At 43.6% G+C, this 18,489-nt stretch overlaps 5 protein-coding genes across 5 annotated transcripts; all 5 read right to left on the bottom strand.

Moving 5' to 3' along the window:
- Positions 1 to 585: 585 nt before the first annotated feature.
- Positions 586 to 1,982, bottom strand: EDB93DRAFT_1175178 (uncharacterized protein; the record flags this gene model as incomplete). The annotated part of the gene is given in 12 exon segments (XM_041450465.1): positions 586 to 849; positions 868 to 882; positions 909 to 979; positions 1,035 to 1,155; positions 1,208 to 1,232; positions 1,285 to 1,342; positions 1,389 to 1,416; positions 1,462 to 1,521; positions 1,574 to 1,677; positions 1,729 to 1,774; positions 1,828 to 1,901; positions 1,957 to 1,982. Coding segments are annotated over 10 exon segments (560 nt in total), but the record flags the coding sequence as incomplete, so codon positions are not given.
- Positions 1,983 to 3,580: 1,598 nt separating this feature from the next.
- EDB93DRAFT_889605 (uncharacterized protein) lies at positions 3,581 to 4,376 on the bottom strand (the record flags this gene model as incomplete). The annotated part of the gene is made up of 2 exons (XM_041457830.1): positions 3,581 to 4,113; positions 4,200 to 4,376. Coding segments are annotated over 2 exons (441 nt in total), but the record flags the coding sequence as incomplete, so codon positions are not given.
- Positions 4,377 to 8,443: 4,067 nt separating this feature from the next.
- EDB93DRAFT_1093435 (uncharacterized protein) lies at positions 8,444 to 9,327 on the bottom strand (the record flags this gene model as incomplete). Its single annotated transcript, XM_041446513.1, has 4 exons — positions 8,444 to 8,647; positions 8,709 to 8,900; positions 8,949 to 9,056; positions 9,136 to 9,327. Coding segments are annotated over 4 exons (696 nt in total), but the record flags the coding sequence as incomplete, so codon positions are not given.
- A 3,689-nt stretch (positions 9,328 to 13,016) lies between these two features.
- EDB93DRAFT_1107671 (uncharacterized protein) lies at positions 13,017 to 14,764 on the bottom strand (the record flags this gene model as incomplete). The annotated part of the gene is made up of 7 exons (XM_041447758.1): positions 13,017 to 13,254; positions 13,306 to 13,493; positions 13,546 to 13,934; positions 13,995 to 14,408; positions 14,448 to 14,481; positions 14,645 to 14,655; positions 14,755 to 14,764. The coding sequence occupies 7 exons, from the start codon at positions 14,762 to 14,764 to the stop codon at positions 13,017 to 13,019; spliced, it is 1,284 nt and encodes a 427-aa protein (XP_041303033.1).
- A 2,695-nt stretch (positions 14,765 to 17,459) lies between these two features.
- Positions 17,460 to 18,260, bottom strand: EDB93DRAFT_1254982 (uncharacterized protein; the record flags this gene model as incomplete). Its single annotated transcript, XM_041453709.1, has 4 exons — positions 17,460 to 17,855; positions 17,907 to 17,968; positions 18,023 to 18,165; positions 18,217 to 18,260. The coding sequence occupies 4 exons, from the start codon at positions 18,258 to 18,260 to the stop codon at positions 17,460 to 17,462; spliced, it is 645 nt and encodes a 214-aa protein (XP_041303034.1).
- Between the last annotated feature and the right edge of the window lie 229 nt (positions 18,261 to 18,489).

Below are 18,489 nucleotides of genomic sequence, written 5' to 3' on the forward strand. Positions count from 1 at the left end.
TGACATGACTCGAACATATGTGGATGACACCCAAGGGTACCAGATGGAGGAGTTGAGGCATGAGCAAATGCAAACATGACATCTAATGCACGGTGATCAGTATAAATTAGCAATGCGAAGGGATGAGGAACAGACCTGAATGACGCCACCACCGCCGACCTCAGAGATATTGTAGAATGCCTTGTCAAGCTCGAGTAACTGAGCGGTCCAGTCCATGACCACAGCCTCAAGCTCTGTACATGCGGGGCTCGCAGCCCACTAAAAAAAGTTACAAAGACATCGTAAGGATTGCATTAGAGAGACGTACATTGAATTCAGGGTGAGACGTGCTAGACACGTATAGTTCGTAGTTCGAACCTCTGTTGAACTGGCCTGACAGTCTTTATAGCTCCACTCCATTCCATTTTTTTGAGTGAACGAGTGTCGGAAACAAAAGATGAAATGATCCAAAAGCCGCGGCTCGAGCCGGCGGCTTCAGCTTTTCATAATGTCAGGCCAGGCCAAAGCTGTCACCAGGCCGTGACTTTGGTCCGGCTTGGCCTAAAGCCGGGCCATGCACATCACTAGTGATATAATACGTGTCTTCCAAGTCCGAGCTACTTCAAGAGGCAAGGACGAATGTAGAAAGTAGTATGCACTGTGTCGACTGTAACACCAACAGCAATATGATACAAATGAGGAGCAAAAGCAAAGAAAGCAAGTGCGGGAGGGACGACAGCAACGGTTAGTGCAGTGGATACTAATAAGCGTGCAAACCAGCGAATCAGACATTCTGCATCATGATAAGCTTGCCTTGTCATAAGTGTTTTGTTCGCTGCAATGAGAACTAATGGACTCCTGTATAATCTGTAAGATCGGGGGACATCTTCAACACCATACGACATGAACCCACCAGGTTCTGGTCTGATTTGCGTGCTTCCTCGATTTCACTACCCCAACCGGTCTCTCCCTGGCGCAAAAAGCTCAATGACTGCTGTGTCCGAGGATGATAATACATTAGCGTTGGATCACTGAGTCTCAAGGTGTGTGCTCGCTGTCTTTATGTCGTGAAAACGGAGCTGACCTGGGAAAGGATCGTTTTGAGATTCGTGTCGATCAGACAAGGTCTCTTCTTCGTTGAGACCGACACCGTGTTTGACTTCCCAGGTATTCAAGCTGCGAAAAAATGAGAACAAGTGTATGATGAGATGTTAGGTGAATGACTCACAGTCCCAGGACAGCATTGGTGTAAACTATGATCTGCTATGAGCCTGTGCGCGAGGTGAGTGGATGGCGAAAACTCACCCCTGGGCGCCACCATCTGGACTGCTATCCAGTATGGTTTTCCTGGTAAAGCAACAAACTATACAGATGAGCTATAAAGGTATGCTGACCAAGTATCCACGTACTGTGCCAAGATACATTAGATGAATAATGCTGAAAAACATGGTTAGGCTGAACTCGAATGTGGAGTAAACCCACACGAGTCCTAGGCCATGGCAAACAAACAGCACGACAAGGTTTTCAAACACTCCCTCAGGCCTGAAAAAAATATGTCAGCAGTTGCTTGTGTCTCATAATACAAAACACTGACTGAAGCATGTCCGGATAATGTGCTGGACGCAATGACCAACACATCGCAATAAGAATGATGATGTTCGCGACTGCTGCGAAGCCTTGGCTGATGCCAGCGATGATCTGCAATTCCTGGTTGAGAATTCTCTGAATCAAGCAAAAACTGACACTCACTGCCATAGAAGGCAAAGCAAATGTGGATAACTGCCTCTGCTAGAAGCTGAACGAGAATCAGCGACAGCATCCAAGGATGCTCTTCGAATATTGGCTTACAATTGCCCTACTGAAGCTGCACTTGCGTCAATAAGGTTCAATTGAATATCATACACACCAACTTAAGCTGAAAACTATAATCAAAAGTCACGTCAGGCAAGGCGAATACACGCGAGAAAGGATACTAACCAAAGGCGATGAAGGCGCAAAAGAGCTGCAGCGTTGTCAGTGCAAGTGATCAAGTATAGTTACAAAACACACCTGTTGAGAAAGTGAGGGTCAGACGCGTAGTACTTGATGAATAGGGAAGAAAACCATACCAGGAGTTTTGTCCAAGTATGATCATTGGAGTATCGAGAGAAATATATGTAGGTCTCTGCAATGATTGGGCGACATGAGACAGATTTGACGAGAGGATAGAATACTCACGAAAGAATGTCAAGCCGTACTATATGAATGTCGCAAAGGCGAAACCCACGAAAAGAACAACGAGATTCGATTCTCTACTTCAGTCGGAGAGGGGGAGCTCATGGTGTAGTGAACCACAGATCGAAGAGAGGACTAAGAGATATGCATGAATGAGTGAATCATCATCTGTGCTTATATTGCGAAGTTCAATTAATATTCTTTCGATTTGGATAATAGGCAAAAGTCAGCTTGATTTGGAATTGAATATGAGTTAGACGAGTGTCGAAGCACTTCAAGTTGTCGCGGGCACCTTCTTTCCATATTTGGGATATGGTGCCCGCGACGACTGCGACGGGAGCTGCAACACTAGCAGCACTATACTTACTTGCTGAAAATACACTCGAGCTGTATAATACATCCTTCAGCAGTTATTTTGCACATCATAGTATTGCAGACTCGCATTGGAATAAATACTTCAATGGTGGATTTGCATATCACACAAGTTTGAAATTGGGACTTGGAAGTTCGGAAGTTGGAACACGCTGTAGATTAGTCTCCAGCAACACAGTTCAAGACAATGATAACCAAGTGAGTTTATATTAATCATATAAAGTCCTTCAAGGCAGCAATCAGAGTCCAGAGTGTCATCACAAAAATTGCTTGTACTAGACCTAACAATACATAGATATATATACGGTGTCGACGCTGTCAACAATATCAGGGTACAATATCAGGGTTAGGGTCTAGTATGTCTGAGCAGACTTGGAACCTGAAACTTCCAATGGACGGAGTGTGTACGACGTGTTCCAGGCAAATAGATTATATTCAGACATTGGAAATCACACAGAGATATGCAGTTAAAGTCAGATATTGATTGTCATCGTGAGAGTACAATGTATTGTAAGGCGCTGCAATGTAAGGAACCTGCTGCACTAGCAGGGTATCACTAAATAAGAGAATCCAGAGATAACATCATGATGGAAAGCAATGTCAGAGGTAATGAGAGCGCAATGCCGAAAGTCCCAGTGTGAGAATATGAGTGCAACGAGGCAAAGTCCAGTGTGAAAATGCGGTGATTCGAGAAGGGGCTGCCGAGTCCGAACGAGTGATGAAGTGAAAATTCTAAAACTGATCAAGGAAAACCGAGTGACGACATAAGTGTAAGGCAAAATGGACATACCGATACCATCTATTTCCTGTGATACTTTGGACTTGACTGGTCAAATTGGCAGCTAATTTATTGACGACGCCAGTCAATTCCCGCCAAGTACCTTTGACATCCAACACGAGAGCCTGTCCACCGAGTTTACCACGGAAGACTGAGCAAATCGTATAAGATCCGGGTTAGTAGTCACTTTACCCTTCTGTACCGACTTCTTGACTGACACGAGCGACCTCTTTGGTGAACAGTCCCAATTTATTGACCTGGTAATGATATGCATGAGCAAGATCTTGAGATAAGATTGTGGACAAATACCATAGTATTGATGATGTCCTTCAATTAAACCATGACCACGCCCTGCACAGAAACCGTAATTTTCTGGGATAAGTCACCTCTGGCCATAGCGTTACGCACACGAGCGACATCTTGGACCTGAGCCTTGAGCAACCTTAGTTCTTCGCGGGCGCGAATGCCGCAGCAGCAAGAGCACCAGGAGGGACGACGAGAGGAGATCAGTTAGGCGAGCCATCAAAGCTACTATTAATTTGGCTCATCATTAAAGTGTCAGCGCTAGCCTTCCCGCACATTGGGCAAGCCATGTGTTCGATGTGCGACGTTGGGGGAGCTGAGTTCGAGCTTCCGTTTGAAAATGACCGAAGGAATGTTGCGGCATCAATATGACTTGGAAGTCCGTCGAGTGATAAGGACGTTGAACCTGCACGAGCGGGGTGTACTTTATTGGTTGGTGTGCGATCACTGTTGGTGACACCATTCACATATCGGCATCCTGCATGTCGACATCAATTGACTCTATGTGGGCGCACTGAGAAGATGAAGATGAAGACATGAGAGCGCCGCCTACATTGCGTCTTTTCTTTGTCTCTGGCCCATTTGTTTGCCAACGCTCAGAAGCTTTGATTGAAGCCACAGTCTCCTCCGCAGTGTATATTCTGCATTTTCTGGTGTCAGTTCGCTGGGTGCAGGTGGCTTTGGTGGGATGGGGGCCGTCTGCAAGAGCCTTGGAGATTGAACAACTGGTGGTGGGGGAAAATTCTGGTTCCGGGGTTTGATGTGGCATTGGGATAGTCAGAGTAGGTTTGGGTGCTGCAAATTGTTTGGCAGCACTGGCACGAGTGGCCATCTGCATTCGCATTTTAGCCCGCCCATTTAGCAGACCTGAGGACGAGCCAGTCGAATTTCTGGATCCAATGTCATTGGATAGGGTCGGTCCGCCTTCACGTCTGTTCTCATAGTAGTAGTAGATATGAAACCAATATTGCATCATCCGAACGTGATAGCATTCATCTAAATAGTATATCAGTATACAGTATATACGCATATACTCACCTTTTGTGCAACATGGCTGAGTTCTTTAGACTTGGTGCGGTCAGTAATAAGTGATCGGAGTCCCAGAGCCAATTGAAGCAACTGCTGATAGTTGCGCTTGTACCGATTGAGGGTATTGTTGAACTAAAAAAAAATGAGCGTAGGCTCAAAAAAACCAAAAGTGGGACTTACAGTTTCGAAATCTTTTCCTTGTGGGACTTCGGCCTCAGTCTCTTGAAGTTTTCCGTGGCCTGCTCTTCAAGTTGTTGCAGGAGGACGCCTACCCTTAGTAAGAGTTTCTCCACGTTGCAAAACAAATCAACAATATTAATGTGCCATTGCACATGCTGCCACAAGGGACTTCCGTAACTTTGAGATTCGAGTCATCATTCGGCTTGGAGATCTGTGCAACATAAGTAGTCTATAGTATCTTGGCGTAAGGAATTTAAATAGGAACTTACTTTGCCTTTTGATCAGCTTTCAAGTTGCTCGAGTGCCCACATTTTTTGGAAGACTTCTTAGGGCAAATATATGTTCGCTCTATTGATGAGATCGACGAGTCACTACTGCTATCGTCATCTGAAGAATAAGGGGATCTGGAGTGTTTGTGTAGCATACTTAGTGATGAGAGTAGTGGAAGATAGAGTCGCAGTGTCACACAGATCGACATATGGGGATTTCAATCTCAGGTAATCACTAGCGCGTGATTCAATTCCCATTTTGCCTCCAAGTCAAACTTGAACGTTTTGATCCGATCATCAGAGCCTTCTTCATGATCGTCACAGTGCACTGCCTACTACAATTCTACTAGTAGATGGCACTCCGAGCACTGCCACTGAGTGATAGCTTCAATTCACAGGTTGTAATATGTGCATCTATTCTGATATAATGCAGTTCTTTTCCTGTTATTCTAGTTGATGAGGGTCATGATTTCATAGACCAAACCAGCAGCGTTAGCTCGACACACCGTGGATCCAGTGTTGCATTTAGCATGCTTCTTAACGGCGCATCAAATTTTCGTTTTCATTTTCTGTTGCGCAAACTTGAAGACTTTGATTACAGTATCTATACCACATTATGAATATATTGTAGTGTCTAGGATATGTCATGTAGATACAAGAATCATCTATTTAATGTTGTTATGATAGTATCGCGAGGTGGGAGGTATCATTCTGAGTTAATTGCTTCAATCAAATGTCGCGTCGGGGTGTTGATGATATCACGCGGACTTGTTTAGTCATATGTTCAGCCACACTACCATCCATATTGGGTAATCTCTCAGTTGTGCAATTTTTGTGATGTGCACGATCATCGTGAGAATGACCTAGAGTAATGCTATGAAGCACGCCAGAAGCCACCGCTGAGCATATACTTACCGAACATCAGTGAACCGGTGAGGAAAGTAGAAGACCATATATAACATTATATAGTACATAGTCACAAGAACTGGCATAATTCTGCTATCGACAATCACATTGTTATATTTGGCCTTGTAGAGGAAAGGAGATTCGCTGATTTTACTCAAACTCACAGTCGAAGTGAAGGTGTCGCAAAAGTCGATGGTTGAGCTAGATTAATAAGAATGCCATAACAGAAGGGAGGCTCACAACTGCGAAGCTATGAGTGAAGGTCAATACTTCCCGGTCGACGAGCATGTGTTGGCCCATGCGGGCGACAATAAGTTTCACGACCGGATTTGAATATTAACATCACCGTGCAAAGTGCCTAGCATCAGAAGGCAGGCTCACAACTGCGAAGCTACTGAAGGTCAATACTTCCCAGTCGACGAGCATGTGTTGGCCCATGTGGGCGACAGTAAGTTTCGCGACCTGACTCGAACTTCGACATCATCGTGCAAAATGCTAACATTAGAACACAAGTGTGGGATCAGGAAGAGACAGAGATGTTACTCGAACTCGAACTTAAAGGAAAGGTGGGGTAGAATCCAATGGTGGTCTCAGAGACATGGCAATTAGCAACTTCAGTGAACATTTTTGCCCTTTCAAAGCTAAGAGTGAACATTAGCAACTTGCAAAGAAAAGTAACGTGCCCACCCAGTGAGCGAGAGTGTTAAATCCTGCGAAGGTAATAGTCAAGCTAAAGGAATCAGAATTGTTAGTTCAGGAGTGATGTTTGCTATTACGACGCCGAAAGTGAAAGTCAGGATCTTCCCAAGAAAGGCAACTTTGAACTTATCCAACAAGTGAGCGAGAGTAAATATACATGCCACTTTGAATCTTAATGCTATTGGCTTGAGATGCTTGATATCCAGCAGTTGTAGGACAATTTTCCCACTAACGATAGAAGACAGTATCTTCCTGAGAACGGCGACCTGTCCAACAAGTGAGCGAGAACAAATGGACGTGCTACTTTGAATTTCGACACTATATCTTACAAGACACCTAATAAATGTCAGCTATACTTCAATTGGGAATCCGTGTGAAAAATATTTGCCTTGGCCGGTATAGATAGGATCATGTGACGAGTGAATTCACCAGAAACATATGTGCTAATTACCAATTTGGAGCTGAGATTTTACTATCAGCGATTGGACTAAGAACCACCATCAGAAAATTCTCACATTCCTTAATCTCCTTAATCAGCTTAACCTACTTATCTCAAAACTTGTTTGCTCTCTCTCACATTATTTACCTGGCATATTTCATATTTCTCTAGTGTGAAGCATAATAAAACATATATATCAATATACCTCAACATTTCCTTTCTGAATATATTCAAGTTGAAATGTTGGACAAGTAGATCCACCTTTCAACAAGACACTTAAGTGTATTAAGTCTGTTTAAGGACAAATAAAGTAATGTGAGAATTTCCTGATGACCAGACATCATCATGAGCGCATTGTATTTCCTGTATCCTTCGTGAGTGAGCTCACCAAAAATATATGAACTAATAACCAATTTGAAGCTGATATTTTGCTCTCAGCGATTGGACTAGAAACCGCAGACGTTGTCATGGTTGTGTTGTGTTTCCTGTATTCAACCTGTTCAAATCGATTATGTGGATGAACAATTCAGGGCGTAACTTGTGCTATCAGTGAAATGAGTAGAAGCTGTAGACATTGTCATAGTCGCTTTGTATTTCATGCATTCAGCCTGTTCAAATCAAGCAGGTGGATGCACACTTTGAGGCTTAACTGATGCTACTAGCGAAAAGACCAAAAACTGCGGATGTTACCATAATTGATTTGTATTTCCTGCTTCCAGCCTTCTAACACTAAGCAGGCGGATCAAAGGTGCTTGTCATGCATGTTACATTGTTGCAAATGATATTCAATTAGATCATTATGATGTTAAAAGTAAACTACATGGTAAAATGACTTGTCGAGGCCAGTGATTGCTTGAAATAGTGTGATATATTGACTACCTACATCAGGAAATTCTCACATTACTTTATTTGTCCTTAAACAGACTTAATACACTTAAGTGTCTTGTTGAAAGGTGGATCTACTTGTCCAACATTTCAACTTGAATATATTCAGAAAGGAAATGTTGAGGTATATTGATATATATGTTTTATTATGCTTCACACTAGAGAAATATGAAATATGCCAGGTAAATAATGTGAGAGAGAGTAAACAAGTTTTGAGATAAGTAGGTTAAGCTGATTAAGGAGATTAAGGAATGTGAGAATTTCCTGATGTAAGGTGAATCAAAAGCGGCATCGTCACATTGTGCCCTCTGCCTCACGAGAGTGTTCGCTGGCGTGTTGGCCTTTGCCATGTCGCTAAGCTCATTACGATGATTTCTTCTGAAGACTTTTCTAAAAACGAGAGTTCAGCTGAGGTTGGTCAGCAACGTAAATGACACACCTGGTCCACCAATCCAGGAGGCAATTGACTCTGCACTGCACTTCTCGACCAGGAGGTCTCTCAAAGAAGTCCACAATTGTCTGCCAGAATTGAATATAATCAAAATCACCATCGACCAATTGCCACGAGGTTACAGATGAAAGCGCGAATCGTACCTACAAGGGTGGTGATTATTTGTGAATAATCACAAGAAACGTTATCATACAGCGAACTTACTTGACAAGCGATGTACGCAATCAAACGAGGAGTAACCTTGTCCATTTTGATAATTTGCGCAATGTGTTTCTTAACTTTGATGGTCGAGAATGCTTTCTTAGCGTGACAGTTGTTCTCAATTATGTCCGTGCCATCACCGTCACACTTGACGTCCTTCGCTGACAAGGGAGACGTAAAGACAGCTTTGTAGGCCTGTAAGATGACATGAGATCATTGTCAGGCAACTCGGGTGTGACGAACCTGCAACAAAAATTTTCCCTCAAAAATACCTTCCTCCAAATTGTCAGGATTGGCAGTGTATGTTTCATATAAAAACGCTGGGAAAGAAAGGTCCGTCACGATATAGCCCTCCGATCAGTCCCAAATCCCTGCCCGTACACTAGTAAAAAGTCAGAGTTGTGTGAGATGTGAAGTCTACTACATACACTGGGCTGTTCCAATCAAGTTCAGCCGGGCACAGTAACCTGCCACACACATCATTGATGAACCCACAGCAATGTTTATCATCGGACTCGACTGGGGAAGTTGGCTTGAGTGCCATATTCACCCAGTCTGAAACAAGAGTCTTCAGTTTTGATGTGTCGTCTCCTCGAGCACCATTGGCCCCTTGCCTAAGCTGAATAAAGTCTCGAGATCACAAAGTTGATCACTGACTCGGATAGCATCAAAACATACCATTTTCAGCATGCACATATAGTCATCGTGTTCCAGGTCTGTGGCTTTCTTCAGAAACCATGGTAAGGTTCTCACCAAGGTACTATACCCTAACTGAAGCCGATCTTGACTATACAAAGGAACCGATGAGTACATTCGTCATGGAAAACTGAGGGTGAAAACTCACTCGAGAGTAGTATCCTCGTTACTATTGTCATCATATCTTCAGTCATTTTCGACAACCAGGTCCTCAATACTATCGAACAAAGCGACCATGCGCCGTAGCCCTCTTCCTTGAGCTAGGTAATAATTTGTTTGCCTGTCAGATAGTCAGTGAAATCGACCTAATGCATACAATCATGATGGGCTTCATACTTTTCCTTCATCACGCGCCCTGACTGCATAGCCTCTAGCTTTCCCTCGAGTTCAGCAATCTTACGTCTCTGCCAAGCCTGGGCAAATGTTGACTCAGGTTGGGATGGTTCTGAAGATTGGCGAAGGCCGTGGTTGCCACTCTGCTGGTCATTGGTGTCTACGAGCGACTCGATGCTGCCCTCCAAAACGTGCAACATTGATGAAGAAGAGCTCGGAGGGGAGGGAAACTGTCCAGAAGGTAGATGAGGAATGAGAGACACAAGATGGGGGGATGAGACTTAACCAGCACTCATTTTATACTGTTGTCCCTGTGTGATGACCATTTAAGCAAGTCTGGCAAAATAACAGGAACATGGACTCACCTTGCGAGCTGCTTAAAATGGACAAAAGAATGCCATACATGCCGTGATTCAGCTCCAACTCTCGCCGTAACTTGTTTGTCTGATGATTAAATCATGGCATATCAACAAAGAATAAACTGTCAGACAGCACTGGATCACACTCAACGTGGGAGAGAAGTAGAACATGGCACCAAATAGAGAGGATATGCCCATTCATGAGCAACAGCAGCACGCCTGTATATACGACAACTCATGCCCAACCGATGACATCACAATAGCCTGTAGCAAGCGAACACGATGGAAAGGGCTGGTAGCGGATGACTAATAACGCAGATGTCAGGACAAGGAAGGCAAATTGAGATGGCAGTAACGCACAGGACCTTTTGCTGCAATGAGTCTCATTGGTGCCACTGGTAGCGCTCTTATTAACACTAGGAGACACAGCGAAGAAACAGCACCATGCGAATCCATTGTGCACAGTCCATCAACATGACAGGCACCAGAAAAATAATGCTTGAGATACAGGATATCCCAGCTGGAAAGTTAGGAGCTGATGATACTAATAGTAACTAGCAGTATACGACACGCACCTCCGTCGACCTTGGATGTTTCATCTTCATCATTTATGACATGCTTGTAGCATGCCAGAACGATAATAATCACCAGTGACCCCACAAAGCTACCCCATCCTTGATTTGCAAAGATGTATGCGAGGATGGTTCCACACTTATGGAGGCTGACATGGGGTAATTGCCACTGACACCCACACCAAGTAAGATATGAAATATCATCAAGTAAATGATGCATCTGTTTGGGGAGAGCGAGCCTTGGTAATAGCTTAGCGCTAACAAATACAAATGGAGAATCAAAGGACATACCTGTGGGTGTAGAAATGCAGAGGATAGTTGCAATGATGATGAGCAAAGCTCTTTTCCATCTGTCAATGCACATGAATGCGGATGCTAGCAAGGAAAATGTGAAGAACTGACAGATAGCCTTTCTCACAAAGGCATCAGCACAGTATCCTATATTGTTACGAAATCAGTATGGAGCGTGATGAAGCATAATGTATTATGCAGCTCACCAAACAGAAACTGGCTGATCACACTTCCGATGTTGGCAGAAGCTTTCAATAATCCTTGCAGATTGGTGGGCATGGTTCCACCTGGGTAAAGCCTGTATTGCAACATAGTAGATACAGGCTGCGCAGATTGATTTAATCCCATATGCCACCGTATGAAATAACGCACTTACATTGATGATAGACAAGTCATAAGCTGTGCCATAAAGATATGAGGGTTTGCATTCGAGAAGGACCAAGTACCTACCATCCAAGAAAAAGCCAACCTGGACGACAGATAAGTTTACACAAGGCAGATGCGACACTGATGGCACTCACCCAGCGATGCCCAGGAGTTTCACCTCGGCATATGTCAGAATGAAAGGAGGCCTGCCCTCACCAGATTGCTCATACTCCTCGAGGGCAGCTCTCTGGCGAGTATCATTGCTTCCTGCGGCTTGACCAGACATCCTAGTGCACAGATAGGAAAGTGATCGATGATGCAATATTTGTGCCTACTCGGTCAAGCTTTTATTGAGTGTGGCGCTGGCTCAGGCCCAGCATCAACTAAGCTCCAAGGGTCTGTCACAAAACGCAAACATGAGTGATAAACGCTGGTGGCAGTATAGTGCCATGTGTCCGAGTCTAACCAATTGATCTCCTCAGGAGAAGGTACGCTGATAGTGATGTACCACTGGTTTCCATAGTAGGGATTTGGGCGAGCCAGTCGAGGGGCACAGATTGCCCACGCCTTCTCAAAACCTTGTGCACGGTTGACAGCGGCAATGAGCACGGGTGTTGAAAGATCAGAGAGGCGCTGGAAGGAGTGGAGGAAGTGGCCTGGATCTAGCCAGTAAGTCATGGGCTAGCTGTCTATATACGGGTCTGGTAAGCGTGAACAAACGCAAGGACTTGCAAGTCTAGCAGAAAGATTGAGTCAGTTATAAGATCATATCACGGTAGAGACCAAAATGTACTACTGACCGCCTGGAGATTGTGCACATCATCAATTTCAAGATCCTGGGCGGTATTGAATAGAAGATCATACGGCAAGAACTGTAACGACATGGACCAACACTTAATGGATGACTGACAGTCAAATGATGGAAAATCATCACTGCCTACTCGTTGTCCATTCTAGTGGATCACATGCTGGCAGCTACCCGGCTGCCTTGCTTGAGTGTTACGCTGTCGATGTGTTGCCCATGTTCCAAGTACACCCAGTTTGTTTAATTACAGCACAGACAGTTTAGATCTGATTTGCATATATTATTGTACTTCAGCTGATTGAAGGAAAATTTACTTGGTTACGCTAACTAAACCGAGGGCTGATGTAATAAACTTCGGACAAAGTTGAGCCGGCTCAGCGACTCTCAGACACAACTCAGACATACTCGGACTCAGACAATACGCCTGGACTCTTGAGTCTGTCACAGACTTGCCGGGCCCAGACTGTTTATTTCACGTAGCATTATCGAAGGTGCACCTGAGGACATGAGGAGACACTATAGTTTATCTTGAGAAACGAACAAAGGACAAGATTGTGCTAACAATGTATTTTCTAAGTTGCTACTGTAAATACAATCATGTATCGTTGAAAAGCCGACCCAAAGAGTGTTCTCATGTCAAAAATAGGCGGTAGCCTCCATCTGCGAAACCTTCAGAACTTGAGTGCTGATCAAGTTCATCATCTAATGTAAACAGCGCCTGTGAGAAATCAAAGAATTTGTCACTAAAATTATATGGTAGTTCCAAGTCTACATCCACCAATTCGGACAGCACACTAAAGTCGGTACCAGTGAAGGGGAAAACAGCCTCAGACAAGTGCGCTGCTGCCGAGATTTGCGGGTGCACAGGCAAAGGTGGGGCGATATCAGCTCATGGAAAGGTTAACTCCTCAAGGGAGAAAGGGACATAAACAGATATGGAGTAGTCTGGCATTAAAGGATCGCGATGTGTCGCCATCGCCAATCCTTCACTGATTTGTGGGAACAGCAATCCAGTGGCCTGTGCGTGTTGCAGGGCCTCAGATACTATTTGCAGATACTCCTCCATTGAAGGATCGCTTATCGCTTTCATGGGTGCTTCCAGGCCCATTGCGCCATGGAGGACACCCCTAGAAAAGTGTGAACATAAACTCTGGTTGAACATAGCGAGAATTACTCACATGCCTCTTTGGTGTACACCTAGCATATGTGCCTCCATTGCAGGCCCGTGAGTGGAGGACCCCAATGCCAGCAACATTGCTTCGTTGACCACATCCTGCTCATCAGCATATGGGTCTGTCGAGAAGGGGAGGGGGTTTCCTGATGCTGTCATCTTTCCACTTACAGCACGTCGGATTGCCAGCCTTACCTGAAAATTGTACATTAACATATGGACACTGGAATCATAGTCAGCGACTTACAGAAGCTGCTGATTCTGAAAACATCTGAGTCGGAGTAGTGTTAATCTCGAGCCTTATATCCTCATCTCGGAGTGGCGTATCTTTGTCGGCATACCAGTGTGTTATATGACTGCTCTCCACCACGGGATTTGCGAATAGAACGACGAAAACAGACATGTCGGTGAGTTCGTGACCGTGAAAATAATAAGTGAAGTGTGAAACTGAATCGAACAGTTCAGTTTGGCGATGATTTTTAAAAGCTTGGCGGTCCTGGTCCAACAAATCAGTGTCTGTGGGTGGTTGAATATTGTAAGGACCAATAAGATTCTCCGAAGTTTTCGAGAGCCGTCGACGATTGAGCAAGAGGGCCTTGTTGATGCTATCTGCCACCCTGTCAGACATTTCTAACTCTGGTGTTTGTAAATCATGATTAGTCCTGTCATGATCCATAGAAGGAGGGAAGTACGTACCACACCCAAACTTTATGTTGGCCTGGTTAACGATTTCCGAGATATAGATTTTCAAGGCTTTTTTTTCTGTTGAAGTGATGTTTTGAAGCCAGCCTGTAGTTGTAACGGAGTTAAGAATGATACGCCTTTTCACCCATGTGAGGGCGACTTGTTCAGTTGGACTGTACGGCTTCTTTGCAGAGTCCATGCCTCCCAAATGAGCACCAGTGTCAGTCGATACAATGCTAGTGGATGCGGAATCAGAGTTCCTTGAACTTGAAGCACCATGGACGCTAGTAGCACCACGATTGTAAGGGAAAATGTGATGTGATAAACCAGCGACGGGTGGCCGCGCAGCCGACCGCCATCTAGTACAGCTTGTAGGATCATTTGGGTTGTATGGGAAAGTTTGGAACGACATGGTGGTGGGAAAGACTCAGAAGAAGGCAAATTAAATAATGGGATGTCACTCACTTACTAGATCAGCCTGAGTATCCAAGTCCGTAAACTACAATTGAAAAATAAATAGTCGCATTATCTGAGTCATAAGATCATGATCGATGATAACGGTCGAAGATGAAAAAGCTCCATGAAGTTAAGCTGAGGTGTGATGCTTCCAGCCAGCTTGGGCACTTCGCTCAGATCACTGAGTGGACCTCATGTAAACTTACCAGAAACCTGGCTATAGGGGAATGATATTAGGGCATGGACATGTAAAAAACTAGGCGTGATTGACGGTAATTAGTACTACCAGTTGCGCGCATAACATAAGTTTACGCACTCGCCTTCATTGTGACTCAAGAGTAACAATGCCAGTGACCATGACTTGATGGTACTAGGACCATGATCTCCCCCCAATCTCCGAATCATACTATCTCCAATGAAGCTCGTCTGGTATAAAATGAACCGGGGCTTCCAAATTTGTGTTATTCAATAGAATTTTCAAATTAATTGTTCAATTAACTCACTGAGGGTTTATACCATGAACGGTCGATATAGTGCACTGTCTTTGGTCAGGTAGAGTGATGACGGGATCAGACCTGTGACTGACTCAGAAGGGCAGGTCCCACGAGCAATTGTTCCATATATGGCAGCTCACATTCAACGACATTGCACAATTGGTTACTCTTCTTCGAACCCTTAAGGCCTTACATCTGAGACACAGCTTTTGAAATAAGAGTCCGAGACAGATCAGTGCCCTAATTTTTGGAACATAAGTCGACATTGAGGGAGGCCGCTGTCAGACCGCTGTCCTGCATGATGTGGGAATCATGCATGGACATGAATACTAGGTGACCCTCAAAAGATAAAGTCTGTTAGCTTAGTCCTCAGACTAGTCAACCCATACCTTGGTTTCAAACCATGGTCCATATTTCTAGTTTTCCCCAAGTTTCATGATCTGAATACTGTTTTGACGGAAAAAGTCTAATGTGAGATGGGAATCACATTTAGACCTAGTTGATGTGAGAAGGGAAATGAAGGTTAAGGTATAGCCTTGCCTTTGGCTTATTCACTTTGGCTAGAGAAAACCATAGAGAAAAGTACAAAGCCAATAAAAAACCTATCCAAAAAGACCGTGTTTCAATTCCTGCCAACTGTCTTATTTTTGCTACCTACTTTTCTCTAGTGTTTCTTTACTTTACTTTTTCATTAGGATGCTTTGACTCACCTGACACTTCATAAAATTGTACCCATAGGGTATGATGTCATTATGATGTCATAAGACTCCACAGATACTCCTGCAGGTATTCTGTTGAAAGATATTATGTCATCAAGCTCTAGATTATTCTACTCTACAATGACATCATTCATGATGTCATTTCCTTCTAGAATATTCTGCTCCACAATGACTCACTCTGACTCACTCATGGAAGGTTCTGGAATCTTTTGCTCCACAATGATGTCATAGCTCCATCTTTCACTTGTATTTTATTCTTTTATTGGGTTTGACCCAATATTTTGATTGGTCCTCCTTATTTTTTATTGTTTGTGAACCTAGGTTACTTTCCCACACAAAATGTATATAAGGAGAGCCCATTCTCCCCCCAAAAAAATATGATCTCCCATTTGTAGCAATCTGCCTCTCAGATATTTCACTTGCAAAGTTAGTCCCTTTGAAGTGAGACAAGTGCAGGGAAAAGAATTCCCTTGAGATTATAAGTTTCTTACCTTAGAAACTTATTAGTGCCATAGACCAAGCGTTCTTGGTCATATATATTGTCTTTGAGACCCCTTTGTCTCATTGCTCTGTGCCCTTTGACTAAGCGATCTTAGTCATCTATCATATTGTTGAGACCACGTCTCACTAGTTGTCCCATAGACCAAGCGATCTTGGTCAAGTTATAGTCCCCTTTGTTCAAGCGATCTTGAACATCTATCGTATATTTGAGACCATTGTCTCACAGTCAGGTGTCCATAGACCAAGCGATCTTGGTCATATTTCATATATTTGAGACCACGTCTCACTAGTTCCAGTATCCAAGTCCAGAGCCTAGAAGGAGATTTCCTAGGAAAATACATTCCAGAAACTGAATTACGTGTCTAGAAGCTTATTCCTAGACAAGAGATTTGAGTTTCAATAAAGAAAAGTAAAGCTCCGGCTAGGTTGATCTTTATAAAAAGATTAGTTTAGCGAGCCTCCCAAGAACTCACACGTTATCTACCACGAAATAGGAAAAGTCGTAGACCGTGTTAATCGAGGACTGGCAAGCAGTCTTATCCAAAGTGTAATTGTGGTGTCATTACATTTACACGACTTTATATAAGACCCTTGGTTATTAAGACACCGCTGCTTTTGTTTTTGCGCACATGATTTTTCTAAGTGTTAGCAGATGTTATATAAGCAACTCACACCCCTATCATCACCTATCGTATACACCTTCCAGCCTCTCTTAATACATAATTCTTGACTCAGTCATGTCTCCTCATATTTTATGAATATTATGCATATTGAACTAGAAATATAGTATTTTGATTTGCCTCGTAAATTACAAGATAAACACGCACCGTCAGGTCAGTATGATAAAGTTTATGAAAAGAGAGACCATGATTGTCACAGTAGGAAGACTGTGATAAGGTTTAGGTAAGTACTGACTTGCCGGAATAGTAGTTTTGTTTGAATTCCATGCTTCATGCATCATGATCCAAAATGAGGTAAAAGCAAGGTTGCTGTGCTGAAGACTTGGTTAGGGTTGGTTCGTTCTTCAGACGACTCAAAGAATTACCGCTTCTTTGATGTCAACGCTTAAATCATCTTGGTGCTATTTGCAAGCTACGCATAAATACATATTATCACTAACATGTGGCAACAGCGAAAGCGGACAGTGGTGAGGCTCCCTGATGATCTGATGATCAGCTACCCTATTCATATTAATGTCCTATGATATGTATTGTAACCTTGCTTCTGTGAATCCATACCAATTGCTCAATATTTTAAAACTAATAACTACATCTAAAAAGACATATGCGATCATGGCAAATACAAGATTATTCTTCCAAATCTGATGTACATGCTGAACTGCGAAGGGATTTAGAGACCATTGGAGCCAGCCCAGGTCCATCCGACTCATCAGAAGAACTTTCACACCATGGCCCGATATCGCTAGGCTCAAATCTACAACCTTTGTTTCCTATTACTGTAACTCCTGCATCCTGAAGTATGTTGCAGAGAGAACCTATTTGCACATCAATACCCTTCATCTGTGTTTGTGCCAAGTCTTGTTCATCTTCAAGAATGGACTTTATGAGATCTAGCTCACGGGAGCGAAGACGCCGGTACCGCATTCTTGTGGCGATAGCCCGACGAGTGATACGTGACAGTTCAAGCATGCGTTCATTAAGATAGTTTGTAGCTTCTGATGATGGTTCAGGAGTAAAGTTCCACTTTGAAAGAAAATATGAACATTTGGACATCCGAAGTTGCAATAAACATACCGTAGTTTGAAGAGTTTTGAGTCTCTTTGTAGGTGGGTGGCAATCCTCATCACGGAGGCCACCTCAAAATAAACCATACTGGATGGGGCGCTTGTGATGACCACTGTCACCCACACTCTTCATTAGCACTACAGTGCTAAACTCATCAATTTGAAGGGCAGGATCATCGACAGGAGTCTTCGGGCATAACGGAATAGGAGAGCTACACTTGGGAGGGGAGCTACTAGGTGCAATGGATGTGGGAGGTGTGGATGCAGACCTGTAAAATACAGTGAGTGAAGGTGCAGTTTTTGTCCTTATGCGAACAAACCTAGGTTTATTGAACCCACCTCTTGATTCTGATGAGCTGCTCATCACAAATGCTGGCTAAAATGGTCTATTGGGTTGTTGAAACTCCAACCAAGGGAGAGGGATTGAACAGTCGGCAACACCTGAATGCGGAATTCTTCCGTGAGAAGCAGAATTTCATTATTCACAAGTCAAGTACTAAGTCACTATGTAATACCAAATATATTCGAGTACTCAGCTATTACAAGAGTCCTAGCCAGGAAAGGGTACATTCATCAAAATGACTCCTGGAAAG

The sequence above is a fragment of the Suillus bovinus genome (assembly GCF_016758785.1).
Source record: "Suillus bovinus strain UH-Sbo-P2 chromosome Unknown EDB93scaffold_83, whole genome shotgun sequence".
Classification (NCBI taxonomy): Eukaryota; Fungi; Basidiomycota; class Agaricomycetes; order Boletales; family Suillaceae; genus Suillus; species Suillus bovinus.